The sequence below is a fragment of the Haematobia irritans genome, chromosome 1 (genome assembly GCF_050003625.1).
Source record: "Haematobia irritans isolate KBUSLIRL chromosome 1, ASM5000362v1, whole genome shotgun sequence".
Taxonomy (NCBI): domain Eukaryota; kingdom Metazoa; phylum Arthropoda; class Insecta; order Diptera; family Muscidae; genus Haematobia; species Haematobia irritans.
In genome coordinates, this window is record NC_134397.1 from 93,834,298 (window position 1) to 93,856,200 (window position 21,903).

Below are 21,903 nucleotides of genomic sequence, written 5' to 3' on the forward strand. Positions count from 1 at the left end.
CTGCAGCTCCTGAAAAAAAAACATTCAGCTTAATAGGCTTAAGCAAATTTATTTTATTTACTTCTTTTCGAATCAACCTATCCAAATGTCGTTTGCTAAATAGTCTTTTTTATTTTTGGCATTTCGAACGGTACTACAAACCGTATTACAAATAAAATAAGTAAAAAAACAAAAACAGTGGGGTTTACTTACCAAAGCATTATGCTCTCAGAGCTCAACACAAATAACTCTAACAAAAAAACGGACACGCGAGAACACGTCCACTTGGCACAACTTTCAACCACAAACTGATGACCACACTCAATTTTTTCTACGACGCATACAAGATTTCGGTTTTCATCGTGAGCGATCGTATGAAAAAGAGATTAAAACTTACATACTTTAGAGCATTTTTGTATACGAGGATGGATGCATTAATCATCCAACTCGCTTGCCAACTCGCTTACTAACTTGCTTCATATTCTGCACAGTTTAAAAACTAAGTTAAAGCTTGCATACTTTAGTGCATCAAAGTATACCAGATAGGACGCACTAAATGAGATCTCGCATACCAAAGTGCTTTAAATTCGGCAAAGTTTTACAACGAGTTGGAAACTAACATACTTTTGTGCTGTTTTGTAAACGACATAGTATGCATTAAATCGTATGTCCTTTACTTTCTTGTTTCCGAATCAGCATGAATTAAATATCGACGATTTTTCTTCCTTCTTTTGTAAGCAAAAAAGTATGCGCTTAATATTAGCGCATACAGTATTTAAGGAAATTTTTTACTGCTTCTAGATTTCTTAAAATTTTTTGCTGGGATGTTGAACATCTTTTCGGAATCTTTCGAACATATCTGGAACATATGTTATGTAAAAAAAACAAAAAAAAAAAACTTTTTGGAGTTCGATCGAAGCAGGGCTCGAACCCACGACCCTTGGCATGCAAGGCGGAAGTAGCAACCACTGCTCCACGGTGCCCAACTAAATGTTTGTTTCTGTTAAATAAAGTTTGTTTAATGGGCTCGTGGGGCGCCGCAAGCTATGCTATATTAATATAACTTATATGGATAGTTAGCTATTGATGCCAATAACAGCTACGTAGCTCAGTGGATAGTGTGCTGGTTTACAAATTGCATGGACCGCGGTTCGATTCTCCGTCCAGGCGAAAGGTAAAATTTTAAAAATTTATAAAATCGAATAATTTCTTCTACATTGTTTGTATTACACAAAAAGGCGATAAGAACTAAAAAACCTCGTGCAAGTGAGAAAGATGTGAGGAAAAATGCAATTAGCCAGAAAAGATTGTATTTTGAGTTAGTCTTTATGAAATTGTTTTTACATCCTGGAAAAGAGTAAACGTTTATCACAAACAGTATATACTTTTCTTCCAAACAAACTTTCTTACAGCGAAAAGCAAATTAAAAGCGAACCTTGTTTGTCTAAAATTTCGTTTGGGAGGAAAGAATTATTTTTTTTGCGTGTATCTGCAAAAGGATAAAACAATAAATTCAGAGTACATTACAACTTTTTGGATCAATTAAATGTACAAATTCGAGAAAAACGTCCTGGCTTACAAAAAAAAATTTTTTCATCAAGACAACGCACCAGCACACAAGAGTGTTTTAACAATGGCTACCGTGGTGCAATGGTTAGCATGCCCGCCTTGCATACACAAGGTCGTGGGTTCGATTCCTGCTACGACCGAACACCAAAAAGTTTTTCAGCGGTGGATTATCCCACCTCAGTAATGCTGGTGACATTTCTGAGGGTTTCAAAGCTTCTCTAAGTGGTTTCACTGCAATGTGGAACGCCGTTCGGACTCGGCTATAAAAAGGAGGTCCCTTATCATTGAGCTTAACATGGAATCGGGCAGCACTCAGTGATAAGAGAGAAGTTCACCAATGTGGTATCACAATGGAGTGAGCCTGATACATCGGGCTGCCACATAACCTAACCTAACCTAACAATGGCTAAAATCAACGAATTAAAGTACGAGTTGCTTGACCACCCACCTAATTCTCCTGATTTAGCTCCCAGTGACTTTTACTTGTTCCCAAATCTTAAAAAAATCCTTCCTGGCAAGCGTTTTACCTCAAATGAAGATGCAATTACAGTTGTAAACCACTATTTTGAAGGCCCTGAGGAAAACTTTTTTAATCAAGGGATAGAATTGCTGGAAAAGCGTTGGACTAAGTGTATTGAAGTTTCAGGAGATTATATTGAAAAATAAAAATATTTTTGAAAAACTAACTATTCTCTTTCATTGATAGGCTAAGAAGTTTCCGAACCGCCCTCGTATGTCCCCATTTGGGGATTTTTGATACCAATTTTTGGATTGGTGTCTTTAGCAATATGTCTTAAAACAATTTTCCCTGCAAAAATCATAATGATATCACAATTAGTTCAAAAGTTATTAAGGTTTCAATTCATATTTTTAATGCCCAAAAGATCTATTGCATAGAAATAAAGCTCTCTCAGATACCTTTCCAACGATGTATTATATTTATACCCGTGCTTAGCCAAATGCGTCAAAAACTTGCACTAAACGTCACTAACTCGTGTAAAATATTGCATTTCTGCAAATATACGTTTATATGGGGGCTATACCTAAATCTGAACCAATTTAAATCAAACTTGGCACACTTGACGATACTATCAAATATACTTCTTGTGCAAAATTTGAAGCAAATCAGAGAAAAAATCTTGCTTCTAGCGTCATATATGTGCATATCGGGCGTTATATATGGGGTTAGGTTAGGCCTAACCTAACCTGGGGCCATATAAAATACTGGCCAAATCCGGTATTGCTGCAGAATACAGAAGATTTGGGATAGCAAATAACATGTTCGCTACTTATAAATAATATTAGGATACCATTTTAATGCGTAGCAATTTAGAAACAATTGTCCACTAGAATAGATTTACACAAACGTAACTATTCGTTTTCTAGCCAACAAATATTTTTTAAAGATCTATGTAATTTACATTTCACTATGGTTTGTAATATATTTCCAGGGTCTCTTATCGTTGCTTCGAAAATTAAGACCTAACCCGGAGAAAGAAGCAAGAATTTTACTGCTTGGATTAGATAATGCTGGTAAGACCACAATATTGAAGCAATTGGCCAATGAAGAAATCACTACGGTAAATAACACCCTAAATAGATAAGCTCAGTCAAAATGCTCTACATTTCTATTATTTACTTCTTAGGTAACTCCAACAGCCGGTTTCAATATCAAGTCTGTTGCTGCAGATGGTTTCAAATTAAATGTGTGGGATATTGGTGGTCAGTGGAAAATTCGCCCGTACTGGAAGAACTACTTTGCAAATACGGATGTTTTGGTAAAGTATACTGGGGGCTAATCGCTGCATTCCATATCGAGTATTTTTGATCGAAATCTAAGTTTTTCGGATCACGGGAGTCGATATCGAGTTTTATATATCGATTTTTTTTCGATTGGTAAATTGCAATCGTAAAACATTTTAATTTGTTTTTTAAATCGTTTTCGCCAAATAGTAGTAATAAATATGTTGACTTTAATTTGTACACGCAAAAAAATAATTCTTTCCTCCCAAACGAAATTTTAGACAAACAAAGTTCGTTTCTCATTTGCTTTTCGTTGAAAGGAAGTGTATTTGGAAGAAAAGTATATAGTTTTTGTGATAAACGCTTATTTTTTTCCAGGATGTAAAAACAATTTCATAAAGACTAACTCAAAAAAATTTTTTTTCTGGCTAATTGCATTTTCCCTCACATCTTTCTCACATCCACGAGGTTTTTTAGTTCTTAACACCTTTTCCTGTAATACCAACAATGTAGAAGAAATTATACGATTTTATAAATTTTTAAAATTTTTTTACCTTTCGCTTGGACGGAGAATCAAACCGCGGACCATGCACTTTGTAAGCCAACACACTAACCACTTACACCCTCAAAAAAAATCGCTTCTTTAACATATGTTCCAAACATATTTTGCAGGAAGCACACATATTATTGCATACTGCCGAAACATTAATATGTTTGTTTTATGTGAACATATTATATGTTTGGAAGCATTTTGAGCCAAAAATATTATATGCTTGGAAGAATTTTTCCCAAACACGATTGTGCTCATTCCCTAACATACTCGTAATTTTCACTTCCACGAAATTTTTTAGTTATTGGCACCTTTTTCTGTAATACAAATAATGTTGAAGAAATTATTCACTTTTATAATTTTTTTAAATTTTACCTTTCGCCTGCACGGAGAATCGAACCGAGGACCATACAGTTTGTAAGCCAACACACTATCCACTGGGCTACGTAGCTGTTATAGTCACCAGTAGATAATTATCGTTTTAAGTTACATTTATATAGCATAGTTTGCAGCGCCCACGAGCCCATGCAAACATAACATTATTTAACAGAAACATACATTAGTTTGCCACGTGGAGCAGTGGTTAGCATGTCTGCCTTGCATGCAAAGGGTCGTGGGTTCAATCCCTGCTCCGACCGAACATTTTTTTTGTTTTTTTGTTTTTTTTTTTTTAATTTACACATTTATATTTATACTATATTATTTTTTTTTAAATGAAACTTCGAAATATGCGTTATTAAAGATTTATAGTCAGTAACAGTGCTTGATATAAACGAAATTGACTGATTTTTGGATAAAATATTATTTTTTATTGCAAAAATAACAATCTTGTAATAAAAAACTGTTTTTGTACAAAACTTTAAAGGAAGGAATTCAAAAACTAACAAAAGAAGAACGTGGAGTCGAGTATAAACATACATACATAATTTTATAATATAAACATAAATTTATTTAGGAGTGAACAGTTTTTTACTAGCATTTAACACCATCGCTCTAAAATTCCTTTTATTTTTCTTTAATAATTCATTTTAAAGAAAATAAACTTTTTAAATTGTTTTAGCTGTAAAACTCGAACTTAATACCCGCTTTTATATTTGATGGTGTCCGTCAACTCCTAGTGGACTACTTTTTAATAAAGAAGAACTAAAGTTTGTTTTTTTTACATTTTACTGTGTAATTTTTCACTATTTCCTCCTTATTTCATTTTACTGTCACTAAAGGGTACTATACTCTAAAAAGAGTATATTTATTTTATTTTTACGAACCAAGAAAAAAATTGTGCCCATAATGCCAAAATGATAAACAAAACACATGTCCACACATACATAAAATGCTGCTCTCAAGGCGAAAACATAAGCTGTTTGTTTTTCAAATGTCTATTCTCTTGGTGCAGAATGTATATTCTCTTTATTCAAATTAAATAATATTTAGACTTAAACATATCAAATGTTTGGCCTTATCATAAAACAGTTTTCCGAAACAACATACAAGCGGTTTCACAGAAATTGTTCTCTTTTGACTCTTTTGCTGTGTTATATTGATATCTTTCGTCAACTCTCCCGGTTTCCATCTCTATTTGTTTCTCTATACTCTCTCTGTCACTTTGAATAAAATATCACAACATATGTATGTTTAGTCGAAATTTGTAAATTTATATATGTTTGTATTCACACATATGATTTTTATGAAACATTCATACCCCAAACATAATATATTCTAACATATTAACATAGATGTCCCAAACATTTAGTGTTAGTTTAGGAACATTACATGTTTGCACTTAAATATATTGTGGTTTAAAATCGAGCCCGAAACACATTTTGTTTAACTCGGAACATATGAAAAACATATTTTTCTAACAGTGTAGCTATGTACCTGTTATGGTAATCAATAGATAAATATCCATATAAGTTATATTTATATAGCATAGCTTGCGGCGCCCACGAACCGAATAAACAAAGTTTATTTAACAGAAAAAAAGAAGAAAAGAAGAAAAAAAAAAACATTTAGTTTGGCACCGTGGAGCAGTGGTTGCTACGTCTGGGGCCAAATCACCGCAGTCGAAATCGAGTACTTCGTCTTCGTAATGTAGTTTTCGCGGATCACCGCAGTCGTTATCGAATTGTTTCTACTCGAAGTTGAACACGATAGGTAGCATGCTATCGAAAACGAAGTATATGATTTTTGAGCAGAAAAAATGTGAACAAAAAGAAACAAGTAGTTGGTGAAAATGGAAGTATTTTTTATATATTTTGGCAAAATACATTTAAGAAAATATAATATTACTTGCATTTAGGGTAACGGAACAAAGAAAGGAATGCTCAGTAGCCGCTTCAAAAAAACTCATTTTTCCAAGAACATTTTTAAAAGCTTCTTTTGACAGACAAAAGCGTCTTTTAAATCAATAGTTAAAAGCACTCACTTCAAAATAGAATCACTTACAGGCAATGCTAAACGACTGATTTTGTCTCGAATATTTTTCCTTATTAATGCCACTTTGTACTCATCCTCTGAATCCGAAGACGAGGAAAACAAAAACAGATGGATTCATAATAATTTTTACACATATACATATTTTGATAACAAAAAGTTATTTTGAAATCATTTTTTGCTTCCAATTTCTTATTACCATATGTTTACAGCAATGTAAAAAAAAAGTAGTAGGCAAAATAAATTACGATCGAATGCAGTGATCCAAAATTTTACAGCGATCGAAATGTTTCTCGATACGAAACAGAACTCGATGACGAATGCGGTGATTTGGCCCCTGACTTGCATGCCAAGGGTCGTGGGTTCGATCCCTGCTTCGACCAAAGTTTTTTTGTTTTTTTTTTACATATATTCCAGATATGTTCGGAAGATTCCGAAAAAATGTTGAACATTACATTGTAGTATATTAAATTTTGAACTGTAAAATGTGTCTTATTAAAGACCTAAAGTCAGAAAAGAACAGTGTTTGATATAAACGAAATGGACTGTGTTGTGGTTTCAAAAAGAATTTTTTTTTATTGAAAAAATAAACATTTTATAAAGGGGGATACGGTCAAAATTTGGTCAAGGGAAAACGCGTGTAAATCGGCGAAATCGTTTATTTAAAAAATCACACACAAAAAAAGTTTTTTCTGATTCAATCACGAAATTATTTGATCCAATTAATTTTTTAATTGAAATGTCTTCAATCACAGAAATGATAGTATCAATTAAAAAATTTATTGACAGTCGATTAAAAAATTAATTGATCCAATTAAATATTTAATTGATACTATTAATTTGTGTGATTGATTTTTATTTCAATTAAAAAATTTGTTAAATCAATTAAATTGTTAATTGAATATTTTTTAAAACTCAATTAAGATTTTAACTGGACAAATTTTCGTGAAATTTTTTTCTGTGCAAATTAAATTTCTTTTTCAAGTTCAATTAGTATAAAATTCAGGAAAAATATTCAGTTAGGCTTTCGCTTTTCCAAATCCGAATTGCCGGGCCTCACGCTTGACACCTGCCATCAGATTTTGTACAGCCACCTTGTCCACCTTCTTCGCCGCAGAAAGGCAGTTTGCCTTGAACTGCTGCTCGTCCTTAGCAGTTTTTTTGGTCTTCTTTAGGTTCCGCTTGACAATAGCCCAGTATTTCTCAATTGGGCGGAGCTCTGGCGTGTTGGGAGGGTTCTTGTCCTTGGGAACCACCTGCACGTTGTTGGCGGCGTACCACTAAATGGGCTTTTTACCGTAATGGCAAGATGCCAAATCCGGTCAAAACGGTACGGAACAACCGTGTTTCTTCAGGAAAGGAAGCAGATGTTTATTCAAACACTCTTTCACGTAAATTTCTTGGTTGACAGTCCCGGAAGCTATGAAAATGCAGCTTTTCAAGCCACAGGTACAGATGGCTTGCCAAACCAGATATTTCTTTGCGAACTTTGACAGTTTTATGTGCTTGAAAATATCTGCTACCTTTCCCCTTCCTTTTGCCGTATAAAACTCCTGTCCCGGAAGCTGCTTGTAGTCGGCTTTGACGTAGGTTTCGTCGTCCATTACCACGCAGTGAAACTTCGTCAGCATCGTCGTGTACAGCCTCCGGGATCGCGCTTTGGCCGTCGTATTTTGTTTATCATCGCGATTTGGATTCACTACCTTCTTGTAAGTCGATAGTCCGGCTCGTTTTTTGGCTCGATGCACGGTTGTATACGATACACTTAGCTTATTTGCGGCATCTCGGAGAGAGAGATTAGGGTTTCGCTTGAAACTACAGGCAACTCTCTTTGTCGTCTCGGCGGCTTCCGGTTTTCGATTTCCCCCCGATCCAGACTTCCTGGCTGTCGACAAACGTTCATCAAACACTTTAGTTACATTTGTAACGGTTGATTTGGCAACTTTTATCGATTTTGCCAGCTTTGCATGCGAGTAGCTCGGATTTTCGCGATGCGCGAGCAAAATTTTGATACGCTGCTCTTCTTGCTTGGACGGCATTTTGACAACTGAAGAGTGAATTCCAACATCAAAATAGGAGCAACATTCTACACATGCACACCTTCAAAATGAGGGGTGTTCAGGTTTATTAAATGCAAAATTGAAAGAAATACGTCAAGTTTATATTGACCAAATTTTGACCGTATCACCCTTTATACTTGTTTCATTTTACTGTCCCAACCCTAAAAATAGTACAGTGCCCTTTCGTTTCGTACTTTTTATGAAGACCCCTTTATAATTTTTTTATTTTCCACTGTTTTGGTTTCTTTCTTTTCCTTTGTTTGAATATTTTGACTTACGCGTCTTACGTTCCGATTTGTTTTGACGAACCAAGAAGAAAATTGTGCCCATAATGCGAAAATGATAAACAAAACACATGCTCTTTTTCCAAATGTCATTTCTCTTGGTTCCGAATGAATATTCTCTCCGAATACTCATTTTAATATTCAAATTAAATAATATTTTGACTTGAGCATATCAAATTTTTGGCGAAGTCTTATAAACATGCCAAGCCCATAGCAAAACCAAATCGACTCATAAAACGGTTTTCCGATGTGTTATGTTAATATCTTTCGTCAACCCCCTCGGTTTCCATCTCTATTTCTTTCTCCATACTCTCTCTCTCTCTCTCTGCATAAAATATGACAACATATATATGTTTACTCGAAATTTGTAAATTTATATTTGTTTATATTCACACATATTATTTTTCCAATCACTTCTAGATTTTGTACGTAATTTCCAGGTTAGATGCAAAGACGACGTTAATAATAAAAATATGGAAATAATGCATATTGTAGTGTATTATCTTCGAAATGAAAAATAATGGTTTTCTGTGTAAATTAAACAATTAAACAAAAAGTATTGGTGACAACCACAACACCTAAATTGGAAATAATAATTTCTAATTCGAGTTGGTTAAAAAACTGCACGCAAAGAAAACAACGTTTGGAAAACATGTGCGGAAAACGTTTTTCTTTTGTTAGAGTTTTTTGAATTGCTTCGAAAAGTTTAAACTTTTATTACCAAAAAAAAAATCGTTTGTTACAAAATTTTTAGTTTTTCAATAAAAAAAATATTTTTGAACCAACAACAACACAAATATATACTTTTCTTCCAAATAAACTTCCTTACGGCGAAAAGCAAATGAGAAACGAACTTTGGTTGCCTAAATTATTTCTATTTTTAGTGTAACTTTCCCAAAAATATCGTGCTTGAACGTTCGTTGTAAGAATTATATGCTTCTGTGCAAACATTGTTTGTATTAAAAAATTTATTCATGGAAACATATTAACATATCGATTGCAAATATAATATACTACTTCCCAAACACAATATTCTTGTACCCACACATACTGTGTTAAAAATTTTTGTCCCAAACATATTATTTTTGTATCCAAACATATAAAAACACACTTTTTCCTCCGTGCATTTTTATGCAATTTGACAAAAGTAAATTTATGATTTATTGAGCTATGTATCGCTGCATGCATGGAGAAGCTACGAAACCGTGAGTAATATAGTAGTTCCCAAGAAAAAAATCGCGCTTATAAAACACTTCAAAGGAGCGATACGCAACTGAGTGAAATTTTGTAGTTGCAAGCGAAAAATTGCTGCAATTTTCTTTTTTTAGCTTACGTATTCCTCAAATCTCAAGTTTTAGACATCACTTATAAATCAATGGTGTCTGTGTTCAACGTAATATTTAGCTCCTACAGATTTTCCAAATTTCATCTGCATTCGTATATCACAATATCTTTTTTCCCCAAATTTTTTATGTTCGTAAATTTATTCCGGACCATAAAAAAGTTCATTTGCTCTTCTTGCACCCGAAATTATGTCGTAATTCATGTGTTTTGAAACATCAGCGGCCGAATATAATTGCAAATTACTACACTCAAAAAAAACAGAACCCTATATTTCATTAAAGTCGATTTAATTCTATTTTAATTCATGGAATAGTTACGTATTAAAAAAGTTTCCACGAATTTAATAATTTTTTGCCTATGCTAGTTAAATTAACGAAAACAGAGGACAAAATTATACACAAATGAAGCATTGTGATTAACTAAATTCGTGTCTCCCACAAAATAGTTCAGAATTTCTTAAAATTTGTAAATTTTACCAATAGTGTGCCCATCTTGAACTTCGTGTGGCACTAAAGACATTCTTGCAATTTTGAACTCCAAAAAATGAACTACAAAATTTTCTTTAACAAGTGAAAAAAAAATAAAAATAATAATAATTATGTCTAATAAATTTGCTTGAATTTGTCGAAAAATATTTATTTTTGTTATATCGGCGTGATGTCAGTGTTTGTAATACTGTTTAGTTCAAATTTTCTAAAATTAACCAACATTTTTAAGCTACACTAAAAAAGCAGTGAACCCACTAGCACTGTTTTTTACTGTAGCTTATTCATGATATACCCATCACTGTGTAGGTTGTCCGTATTTCATACATAAAAATCTTGTAATTTTTTTCGTAGAGCCGAAAGAAATTTCAAAGCAGTCAATATAGTCAGTCAATAAAACTAAAATTCGGAATTCCTATTTAAAACTATTTAGTTAAAGCTAAATAATTCAGATTGTTATGAAGTCAGTTTAGTTCAATTCATTTTACTCATTACCGATAAGTTATGCCTACAAATAGTAATAATAACAATTATATATTAACGAGTAATTATGGGAACATCTAGTGCTTAAGAATGTAGTCACCATCATAAAAATTGTTTCTAGTTGTATCTTAAAAATGAATCAACGTCTAAATAAACTGGAAACTAGATGACTAAATTAGAGATTTAAAAGGTATTATTCATGTAAATAAAATGAAGTTTTTTCTCATATTTTTGTTTCAATAAAACTTTTATTTTATTTATTTTGTTTTTAAATCTTTGTTTTCACCTTTGTGTGACGATTTATTGATGAATTTTTGTGACGAATTGACGAAAAATATTTTATAAATTGAAGATTTTCAGCCCAAAACAGTTGGCACCACTGCTTGAACTGTTAGAAAAATATGTTTTTCATATGTCCTGTTCAAAATAAATATCTTTTGAACATGATTGCGATAACGCCGACAATAGAAATATCTTAGAATTGGTCCCTATCATTAGATAGAGATTAGAGACGCATTTGTTTACTTAGGATCGCCATAAAATCATTGTACTAGCTGATAAGAGCGCATATGTGTGGGATATTAATGTAACAAAATAGATAAGAGATAGCTGTGTGCGACGATCAGTTGGTCTAATGCACAGGCAGTTTAGTTTGTAAGAGTATATAAGGAAGAATATTTTTGTAAATAAATTAGTATGAAAAGTATACTCATCAACATGTCCCGATATAAACAAAATGTGTTTCGGGCAGAATTTTTAAACACAATACATTTAAGTGCAAAAATGTAATATTCCTAAACTAGTATTAAATGTTTGGGACACATGTGTTAATATGTTAGAATATATTTTGTTTGGGACATGAATGTTTCATAAAAATAATTTGTTTGAATGTAAACATATATAAATTTACAAATTTCGAGTAAACATATATATGTTGTGATATTTTATTCAGAGAACGACAGAGAGAGAGAGAGAGAGAGTATAGAGAAAGAAATAGAGATGGAAACCGGAGAATCAAAAGAGAGCAGTTTCTGTGAAACTGATGGTATGATGTTTCGGAAAACTGTTTTATGAGTTCATTTGTTTTGGCTCTGCGATTGGCATGTTCGCCAAAAATTTGATATGCTTACGTCTAAATAATATTTAATTTTAATATTAAAATGAGTATTCTGAGTAAAGAGAATAGACATTCGGAACCAAGAGAATAGACTTTTGAGAAAAAAACATGTGGTTTTGCTTTTAGAATAGCATTTTATGTATTTGGGGACATGTGTTTTGTTCAGCGTTTCCAGAATTGTTTCACCGAAAACCGCTACATTTACCAAAAAAAGCTAAAAAATTCTAAAAAATAGCTAGAAAAAAAGCAAATTTGTTTGTATCAAAAGTTACATTTTTGATTGAAATTTAGCAAAGGCTTTATTTCACTTAAAATGCATATTATTTTAATTGTATTCATTTTAATTCTACTTCTGTGAGACTATAACAATATTTAAATCATATTAGCTCTGTTTGCGTACTCGATACATTTTGACTATCACAAAGTTTTACTGGTAGTCCTTAGGTTAGGTTAAAGTGGCAGCCCGATTAAATTTCAGGCTCACTTAGATTATTCAGTCCATTGTGATACCACATTTAACTAAAAGTATCTATTACATATGGGCACTTCTAGTCTTAACCACTGAACCTTCTCTATTATTTACTTTTGTGGAACCAACCAGATTGCTCCAAAAACATTAACAAACTGCTTAAGTTAACGTTTTCCAGGTCAGCCAGTAATCTAAAGCTATATGCTCCTAAAATTCGCTTACGCCTTACACAAAAAGCAGGACACTCACACAAAAGGTGTTTAATTGATTCCTTTTCCTCCACATCATGACAGCTTATACAATAGTCATTATACTTCGCACCTATAGTTTTTGCAAATTCGCCTATCAGGCAGCGACCCGTTATAGCAGATATCAGGAGTGCTATCTGACGCCTTGAGAACACTAGCATATCTAGTGCGCGGTTTAAGTTTAAATGGGGCCATATTTGCTTGGTGTCGTTACAACCCTTGCAATTTTCCCATCGAATATCATCATAACAGCCTTCTCACGCAGCAAGAGTTTGCAGGTGGCCAGAGGCATACCAACAGATTCCAGTTCCCCTGGAATATCTAAAGTAGTTCCTAGCCTTGCTAACACATCTGCTTCGCAGTTCCCCGGTGTGTTCCTATGGCCAGGCACCCATATTAGGTGAATATTGTACTGCTCAGCCATCTCGTGGAGAGATTTGCGGCAGTCTATGACCGTTTTCGAGTTAAGGAACATAGAGTCCAAGGATTTTATTGCAGGTTGACTGTCTGACTATATATTAATGCCAATATTTGTTGGAACATTACTTCTCAGCCAATTCACCACCTTTCTTATTGCCAATATTTCAGCCTGAAAAACACTACTGTGATTATGTAATCTTTTCGCTATTCGAATTTCCACATCTTTAGAATATACTCCGAACCCCACTTGTCCATTCAATTTGGAGCCATCAGTATAGAAATCTATATAACTTTTATTCCCCGGGGTCTGTGTACACCACACCTCACTGTTAGGAATTAGAGTTCCAAACTTTTTGTCGAAAAGTGGTTTTGCCAGGGTGTAATCCACTACGTTAGGCACATCTGGCATTACTTTGAGGACCGAACTATGACCGTAAATTTTTTCCGACCACAGCGATAGCTCGCGCAACCGCACAGTCGTTGTTGCAGCTTACTGTTTGCCCAAAATTTTTAAAGGCAATAGATGTAGCATGGCATTAAGGGAGTCTGTTCCTGTCTTACTGAGATACATAAGCTCGACATACGCTGAACTTTATCTAAACAAGTCGGTTTCTGAAGTGCCGGCCACCAGACTACAACACCATATAGCATTATAGGTCTAACTACTGCCGTGTATAGCCAATGCACAATTTTTGGTTTTAGTCCCCACTTTTTCCCTATTGCCTTTTTGCACGAGTACAAAGCTACCGTGGCTTTTCTCGCCCTCTCTTCAATATTAAGCCTAAAATTCAGCTTCCTGTCCAAACTAAAGCCAAGGTATTTTGCACACTCACCAAAGGGAATTTCAGTACCCCCTAAGGAAATGGCCTAACCATGGGAGTTTTGCGATCTTTGAAGTACATGACTAGTTCTGTCTTTGCTGGATTTACACCAAGACCATTATCTTTCGCCCATTTCTCAGTCATCCGGAGAGCTCTCTGTATAATATCTCTGATTGTGGATGGGAATTTTCCCTGACTGTTAGCGCCACATCATCTGCGTATGCCACCACTTTTATCCTTTCTTTTTCTAGGGAAGCCAGAAGGTTGTTTATAGCAACATTCCAAAGAAGAGGTGATAGAACTCCTCCTTGGGGAGTGCCTCTGTTCACATACCTTTGTATGTTTGCTTGACCTAGTGTGGCTGAAATACGTCTCTTTATTAGAAGTTCGTCTAACAGAGTTGTCAGTCCATTTAATAGCGGGCTCGGATGGACATTATTGAACGCCCCTCCGATGTCTAGAAACGCCACGATTGTGTATTCTTTGACAGATAGTGAGCTTTCAATAAAGCTGACTAGTTCATGCAATGCGGTCTCAGTAGACCTGCCCTTCGAGTATGCATGCTGTCGTTTCGAGAGCAAACTGGAATTCACGCTAGTTCTAAGATACATTTCTATCATCCTCTCCAGGGTCTTAAGTAGGAATGAGGATAAGCTGATTGGTCGGAAATCCTTCGCACTCGAGTGGGAGGCTTTTCCTGCTTTAGGTATGAAGACGACTTTTGTTTCCCTCCACTTTTCTGGAATATATGCTAAGTTTACACATCGTTTATATATCACCGTCAACCAGGGGATAATTCTTTCAGCCACTGCTTGTAATTCCGCCGGAGTAATTCCATCAGGTCCGGGGGATTTGAATGGTCCAAAGCTATTTAAAGCCCATTTTATTCTAGATTCCGACACAATTTCCTCGATAGGAAATGACCGCTGAGCCTCTGTTACACCGCCAGGACATGGTTCAACCGTCTGATTTCCAGGGAAGTGTGTGTCCAAAAGTACCTCCAACGTGTTGGAGTGTCATTAAAACACTCCGATGTTTTAATGAAACCTGGAGCGGTGTTATTGGATGCTAGTACCTTCCGTAGTATGGAAGATTCTGACGTATTCTCAATACTGCTACAGTAATCATCCGAAGTGTTTTGTTGAGACCTTCTCAGTTCTCGTTTATATGCTCTCAGATTCATCTTGTAAGTGTCCCAATCCTCCGGAGCTCTTGTGGACTTTGCTTTGTTAAAGAGCTTCCTGCAGGATTTCCTCATATTACTTAACTCCGTAGTCCACAATGGCGGCCGATTTTTTCCCCTTGGCTTTCCTCTAGGGCAAGCAGCTTTCAGTGACATGTTGAAGGCCTTAGTAATCCGCTCCACTGCGTGTTCGATATCTTGCACAGTGCTCATATTAGTCTCTGCCATTTCCGGTATCATCAAATTGAACGATTCCCTATACCTATTCCAATCAGCTTTCCTAACATTTGGCGGAAATATGGTCTTTGAAGTACGAACAGCCAATCTGAAACTGATGTAGCGATGATCTGAGAAGCTATGTTCCCTCAAAACTTGCCACTCAGATATCTTATCATTCAGTTCCGGAGAGGTCAACGTGACGTCCAAAACCTCTTGTCTGTTCCTGGAGACGAAGGTTGGTGCATTTCCCTTATTCCAAACTACCAGGTTAGTACGCAAAATAAACTCTATTAGCGACTCTCCCCTTGCATTAGTATCACTACTTCCCCAAATACTATGATGTGCATTTGCATCGCATCCCATAATGAGTTTTGTCTTTGTTTTTAGTGACTCCTCAACTAAGGTCTTAACGGCACAGGGTGGCATCTCCCTATCATGTCCCATGTAGACCGAAGATACCCAATATTTGCATTTGGATATCTCTAGACTGGCTACGACAGTATCTGCATTGCTCAATGAAGGAAGCAGAAACAAGTTTAGTTCGTTTTTAGCAATTATACATGCTCGATTTATATCGTTACCGGTATTATGCAAAAGTTTGAAACCCGGAGTGCTTAATTCACAGATCTTGTTCTTATATATGTATGGTTCTTGAATAAGAACTATATCTATGTCTCCTTTCATCAGGAGAACTTTTAAGGCAGCACAAGCGGCCTTACAATGGTGAAGATTTATCTGGAGGAACCGTAGAACCATCCAAATTTTCAACCACCGTCACATCAGCCGCTTCAATTGAGTCATCAAGGGCTTCCTCTTCACAGATCTCGGTGACTCTCGCAACAATCCGCGGTTCAGCTTTGGTGAGGTTTGAGCCTGTAGAAACTTCCCGCATATGATTTTCGCCATAGTCTGGATATCATGAAAGCCAAGTCATATGGATATCATGAAAGCCATAACTTACACGTCCTTGGGTCTGGGCTAGATGTGGCAGCGACACCATGTTTAATATAAACACCGCATGTCGTCTTGGTCCATCCACCTCATCCAAACGACCAACCTTCCAATCGGCGGTTGGAAGATCTGGGTTACATTCTTTTAGTCTCTCTAGTATTGACTCAGGATCAGGAGGGTTTGCCGGTATCCATGCATGTGCTCTAGGTTTAGGCGGTATGTCTTTTTTTATCGACTAACTCCAAAGCGGCTCCTTCCCAAACTTCACCAATTAGCATCAATGCAGCTTTAAAGCAATCCATAGACCTCTGGTCCGCAAAAGCTATTAACTTATATCGTCCTTGATACCATCCAGCATCTTGCCGTCGAGGACTTGGTCCGGGAAACTTTTTCGCACCTCTGAGTAGACACCAGACATCGCGTTCTCAATTTCCCCCCATTTTTGCCTTGGAATCATACCGTCCAATGCTCCTTTATTAATAATAGCCATCACAAGGCTGTCTTTTGCAACTGAGGCAAACGATCTTTGATCCCGCTTAGAGGATGGCAGCTCATCCGGTGATCGTTCCCTTTTTCCAGCTTCAAGAATTCCTTGAGCCCATTTTAAGGAATCGCTTTGCTTAGCCGACAACGTGCTTGGGTCGACTGATCCTAATTTCTTTAGGATAAACAAAGCATTTCTTCGTTCCTTGAATCTCTTTCGAGAGGGATTGCCTCCTTTTGATGTCGTCACCTTAGAAAAGGTTCGACTTGCCAAAGTGTCACCGCCAGTCGACCCGTCTGCAGGTCGACTAATTGGGCCTGACTCTTGGTCGCTGCCCAAATTTATAACTTCAGTCGTTACCCGTCCACTGGGCCCTGAAGAATAGAACCCATTCTTACTATTTTTCAAGTTTATAATGAATAACTTTTATGGGAAAATTACCTAAACAAACCTATTGTTGTCCAATTTTCGTAAAAGTAAATCTATTCCATTAACCCTCTAATGCCCCAATTTTTTCTTACATACACTGAAAAAAAGCATGTCCGGTTCCAAAGATTTTGACACTAATGATTTTGGTACACGCAAAAAAATAATTCTTTCCTCCCAAACGAAATTTTAGACAAACAAAGTTCGTTTCTCATTTGCTTTTCGCTGTAAGGAAGTGTATTTGGAAGAAAAGTATATACTTTTTGTGATAAACGTTTATTCTTTTCCAGGATGTAAAAACAATTTCATAAAGACTAACTCAAAAAAATTTTTTTCTGGCTAATTGCATTTTCCCTCACATCTTTCTCACTTCCACGAAGATTTTTAGTTCTTAGCACCTTTTTCTGTAATACAAACAATGTAGAAGAAATTATACGATTTTATAAATTTTTAAAATTTTTTTACCTTTCGCCTGGACGGAGAATCGAACCGCGGACCATGCACTTTGTAAGCCAACACACTAACCACTGAGCTATGTACCTGTTATGGTCATCAATAGATAAATATCCATATAAGTTATATTTATATAGCATAGCTTGCGGCGCCCACGAACCGAATAAACAAAGTTTATTTAACAGAAACAAACATTTAGTTTGGCACCGTGGAGCAGTGGTTGCTACGTCTGACTCTCATGCCAAGGGTCGTGGGTTCGATCCCTGCTTCGACCAACGTTTTTTTTTTTTTTTTTTTTTACATACATTCTACATATGTTCGGAAGATTCCGAAAAAAATGTTCAACATTACATTGTACTATATTAAATTTTGAACTGTAAAATGTGTTTTATTAAAGACCAAAAGTCAGAAAAGAACAGTGTTTGATATAAACGAAATGGACTCTGTTGTTGTTTCAAAAATAACTTTTTTTATTGAAAAAATAAAAACTTTGTAACAAACGAATTTTTTTGGTGATAAAAGTTTAAAATTTTCGAAGCAATTCAAAAAACTTTAACAAAAGAAAAACGTTTTCGGTACACGTTTTCCAAACGTTTTTTTTCTTTGCGTGTATTGATTCCGAATTGGAATTTATTCGTTTTTTTCAGCTTTTTCTTCATGAGCTATCAAAGAGCTTTAAAACGCGCTAACGACAATTTAAAATTCAAATTCAGACTCGACTTCAAGTAGAAATTATTCTATGTATACGTTTTTATAATAAAGTGTTGAAAAACATCTTCTATTTTTGAACGTTTTTTGGTTTGTGGTCAAGATACAAAAACTCCACAAATTTAAAGACTTTTTCTTTAATTTTAAGAATTTTTTAGAATTGACCCTAGCCTTCTTTCATGTAAAGATACCCATTTTTAAGTTGAATCACTTAACTATAAAGACAAAACTACTTTTTCGGCTTTTGGACAAGGAAAAGAGATTATATAAGAGAAATTCACAAATGCTATTATAACCAAAATTCGCATTCGTATTTTAAGGACATGAACTCTTTGGCCTCACGACAATATTTTTTCAGCGTACAAAGCAATTCACATCTACTATTTTCATTTAGTACTATCATAATAAATTTAGAATATTATAATAACATAAAAATGCTAATATTCTAAATGTAATGTTTCAATTGAGCTTTGAAATATGTGGAAAACCTTATTCTGGCAACAAGGCTTAGAAAGAAAATGCCGTTTCATCTATATTTCAATAGAAACATGTCGAAAATAAAAAAGCCAAAAATTATCATGAAAAAAGTTAAAAGCTAAATTCATTTTTTCCCGCTAAATGATTTACAAAAAAGCTAAATCTACCGGGAAAATAACTAAATTGGCAACGCTGGTTTTGTCTATCATTTTAACATTATGGGCCAATGTTTTTTTTAGAACTTACGACGAGTAAGTCAAAATACTCAGACAAAGGAAATAACAGTGGAAAATATATAGAAATTACAAAAGGGATGTTCATAAAAAATGAAAAATACAGTTGGGACAGTAAAATGAAAAAAGGGGGAAATAGTGAAAAATTAAGAAATTTTTATAAACTAAGTTTAGTTCCTCTTTATTATTAAGTAGTCCAAGTGGAGTTGACGGACACTTTTAAAAAAAAAATAGCGGACATTAAGTTCGAGTTTTGCCGCTAATTTTTTTCATTTTAGCGGCAAAACTCGAATCTCTAAAAGCTGAATGAACTCGAATCTCTAAAAGCTGTCCAATTGTATTATAACTTGGTGTGGAATGATTCAAAGAAACAATTGAAAAAGTTTAAATGAAATGAAATTAAGTACAAAATTATTTGTTAATAAAAATTCATATTTATAATACGATAAATTTTAAATGCATTTAAAATGGTGTTAAATATTGGTAAAAAATGGTTCACGCCTAAATAAATGTATGTGTATATTGTAAAATTATTTATGTTCTTCTTTTGTTAGAGTTTTTGAAGTTCTTCGAAAATGTCAAACTTTTATACAAGCATTCTTTGGTACAAAATTGTTATTTTTGCAATAAAAAAATAATATTTTATCCAAAAGCTCAGTCCATTTCGTTTATATTTTTGGAATATATGTAAAAATAAATTTTAAAAAAATTGGTGTACGGCCGGAGCAGGGATTGAACCCACGACCCTTTGCATGCAAGGCAGACATGCTAATCAATGCTCCACGTGGCCAACAAATGTATGCTTCTGTTAAATAATGTTATGTTTACATGGGATCGTGGGCGCTGCAAACTATGCTATATATATGTAACTTATAACGATAATTGTCTACTGGTGACTATAGTAGCAGCTACGTAGCTCAGTGGATAGTGTTGTAGTTGGCTTACAAACTGTATGGTCCTGGGTTCGATTCTCCCTCCAGGCGAAAGGTAAAATTTAACAAATTTATAAAATTGCTTAATTTCTTCAACATTGTTTGTGTTACAGAAAAAGGTGCTAAGAACTTAAAAATCTCGTGGAAGTGAGAAAGATATGAGGGTATTTATTGGTGTTAGTATTTCAAACAGAATAATTTTATTGAAGAAAAATGTGTATCGATATACAAATTAGAAAAAACTATGCACTCTATGTTTTCATGTTACATTTTTACATAAAGTATTTAAAAGCAAAGTAGTATTTCAACACCCCCACTTGAAACGTATTTAGTATAATCCCAAACATTTGCAAAATTTATTAAGTTTCTCCTTGGAAAGAGGTTTTGTTAAAAAAACTGCAACCTGATCATCTGATGGAATTGGACAAAATATAACGTCATTCGATTTTCTCTTTTCCCGGATGAAATGATGTCGTATATCAATGTGCTTTGTTCTTGGGTGATAAGCTTCATTGGATGCTAGATGAACTGCACTTCTGTTGTCACAAAAAATAGTTGTGGGATTTAGATTATTGAAATCGGGGTGTAGTTCCTTCTGTAATGTTCGTATCCATATGACTTCTTGTGTAGCACTTGTTAACGCCATGTATTCAGCCTCCGTTGTTGATAACGCTATAGTTTGTTGTCTCTTGCTTGCCCAAGATATTGCCCCATCTTGAATTATATTTATATATCCAGTTACTGACCTTCGATCTTCCAAGTCGTTTAAGTTCCTTGCAAATAACGAAAAATACGTTTCACAGCATTCCAGTGAATTTTTGAAGGATTGTTGTTAAATTTACTTAAACAATTTACAGCCTGACTTATATCAGGACGAGTACATTGTGCAGCGAAAAGTAAGCTCCCAATGGCTTGTTGGTATGGGACATTTTTTTCAGTTTCGTCTTCTTCATTTGTTTTTGATAGCCTTTGATTTATATCAAATGGGGTTGATACAGGATTACAATTTTCCATATTGTAGACATTTAGCATGTGCAAAATGTATTCTTCTTGGTCCAGACATATTGAATCCTTATTCTTGTTTATTCGCATGCCTAAACAACGTTTCGCTTCACCAAGAAATTTCATTTTAAAGTTATTCATTAAGTTCAATTTTAATTCGTCACAAAATTGTTTATCGTTGCTGAAGAGTAACATGTCATCTACGTACAAAGCCATGTATGTTAATTTATTTCCATTCGCACGATAATAAATACATGGATCTTGAACAGACCGTAGCATACCAAATTTTTGAAGTGCTTCATTTAACTTATTGTTCCAAACATGACTTGCCTGTTTTAACCCATACAACGCTTTCTTCAGTTTTAGTATATAATTTTCGGGTACAATGACATTTTCTGGTGGTTTTATATATACATCTTCCTTCAGTTCTCCTTGTAAAAATGCTGTCACTGCATCTAGTTGTTCGATATTTAGATAATATCTAGCAGCTAGAGCCATTAAGAATCGTATAGATGTATACCTTACAACGGGCGAATATGTTTCCTCATAGTCTATACCTTTCTTTTGCGTATAGCCTTTGGCGACCAATCTTGCTTTATAGCGTATTGAATCATCTGGCTCGATTTTCTTATTGAAAATCCACTTAGTTTTTGTTATGTTGCAGTTATTAGGTTTTTGAACAGCTTCCCATGTTTGATTTTCTTCTAAAGATGATAGTTCACTTCGAATTGCACTTTCCCACTTTTCTTTATCCTCACAAGATAAAGCTTCTTCAATCGTGTTGGGTTCAGTGAATTGTGCTATACATCCAGACCAATTTATTTTGGGGTTTT

At 34.7% G+C, this 21,903-nt stretch overlaps 1 protein-coding gene across 2 annotated transcripts in view; it reads left to right on the forward strand.

Annotated features, from left to right (window-relative positions):
* The window catches only part of LOC142221425 (ADP-ribosylation factor-like protein 3), a 162,024-nt gene that overhangs the window by 12,128 nt on the left and 127,993 nt on the right, over nucleotides 1-21,903 (forward strand). For both annotated transcript variants that reach the window (XM_075291145.1, XM_075291146.1), the window contains exons 2-3: nucleotides 3,000-3,128; nucleotides 3,195-3,326. In XM_075291145.1, coding sequence (XP_075147260.1) covers nucleotides 3,000-3,128; nucleotides 3,195-3,326 — 261 coding nt within the window. The remainder of the gene's footprint in view (nucleotides 1-2,999; nucleotides 3,129-3,194; nucleotides 3,327-21,903) is intronic.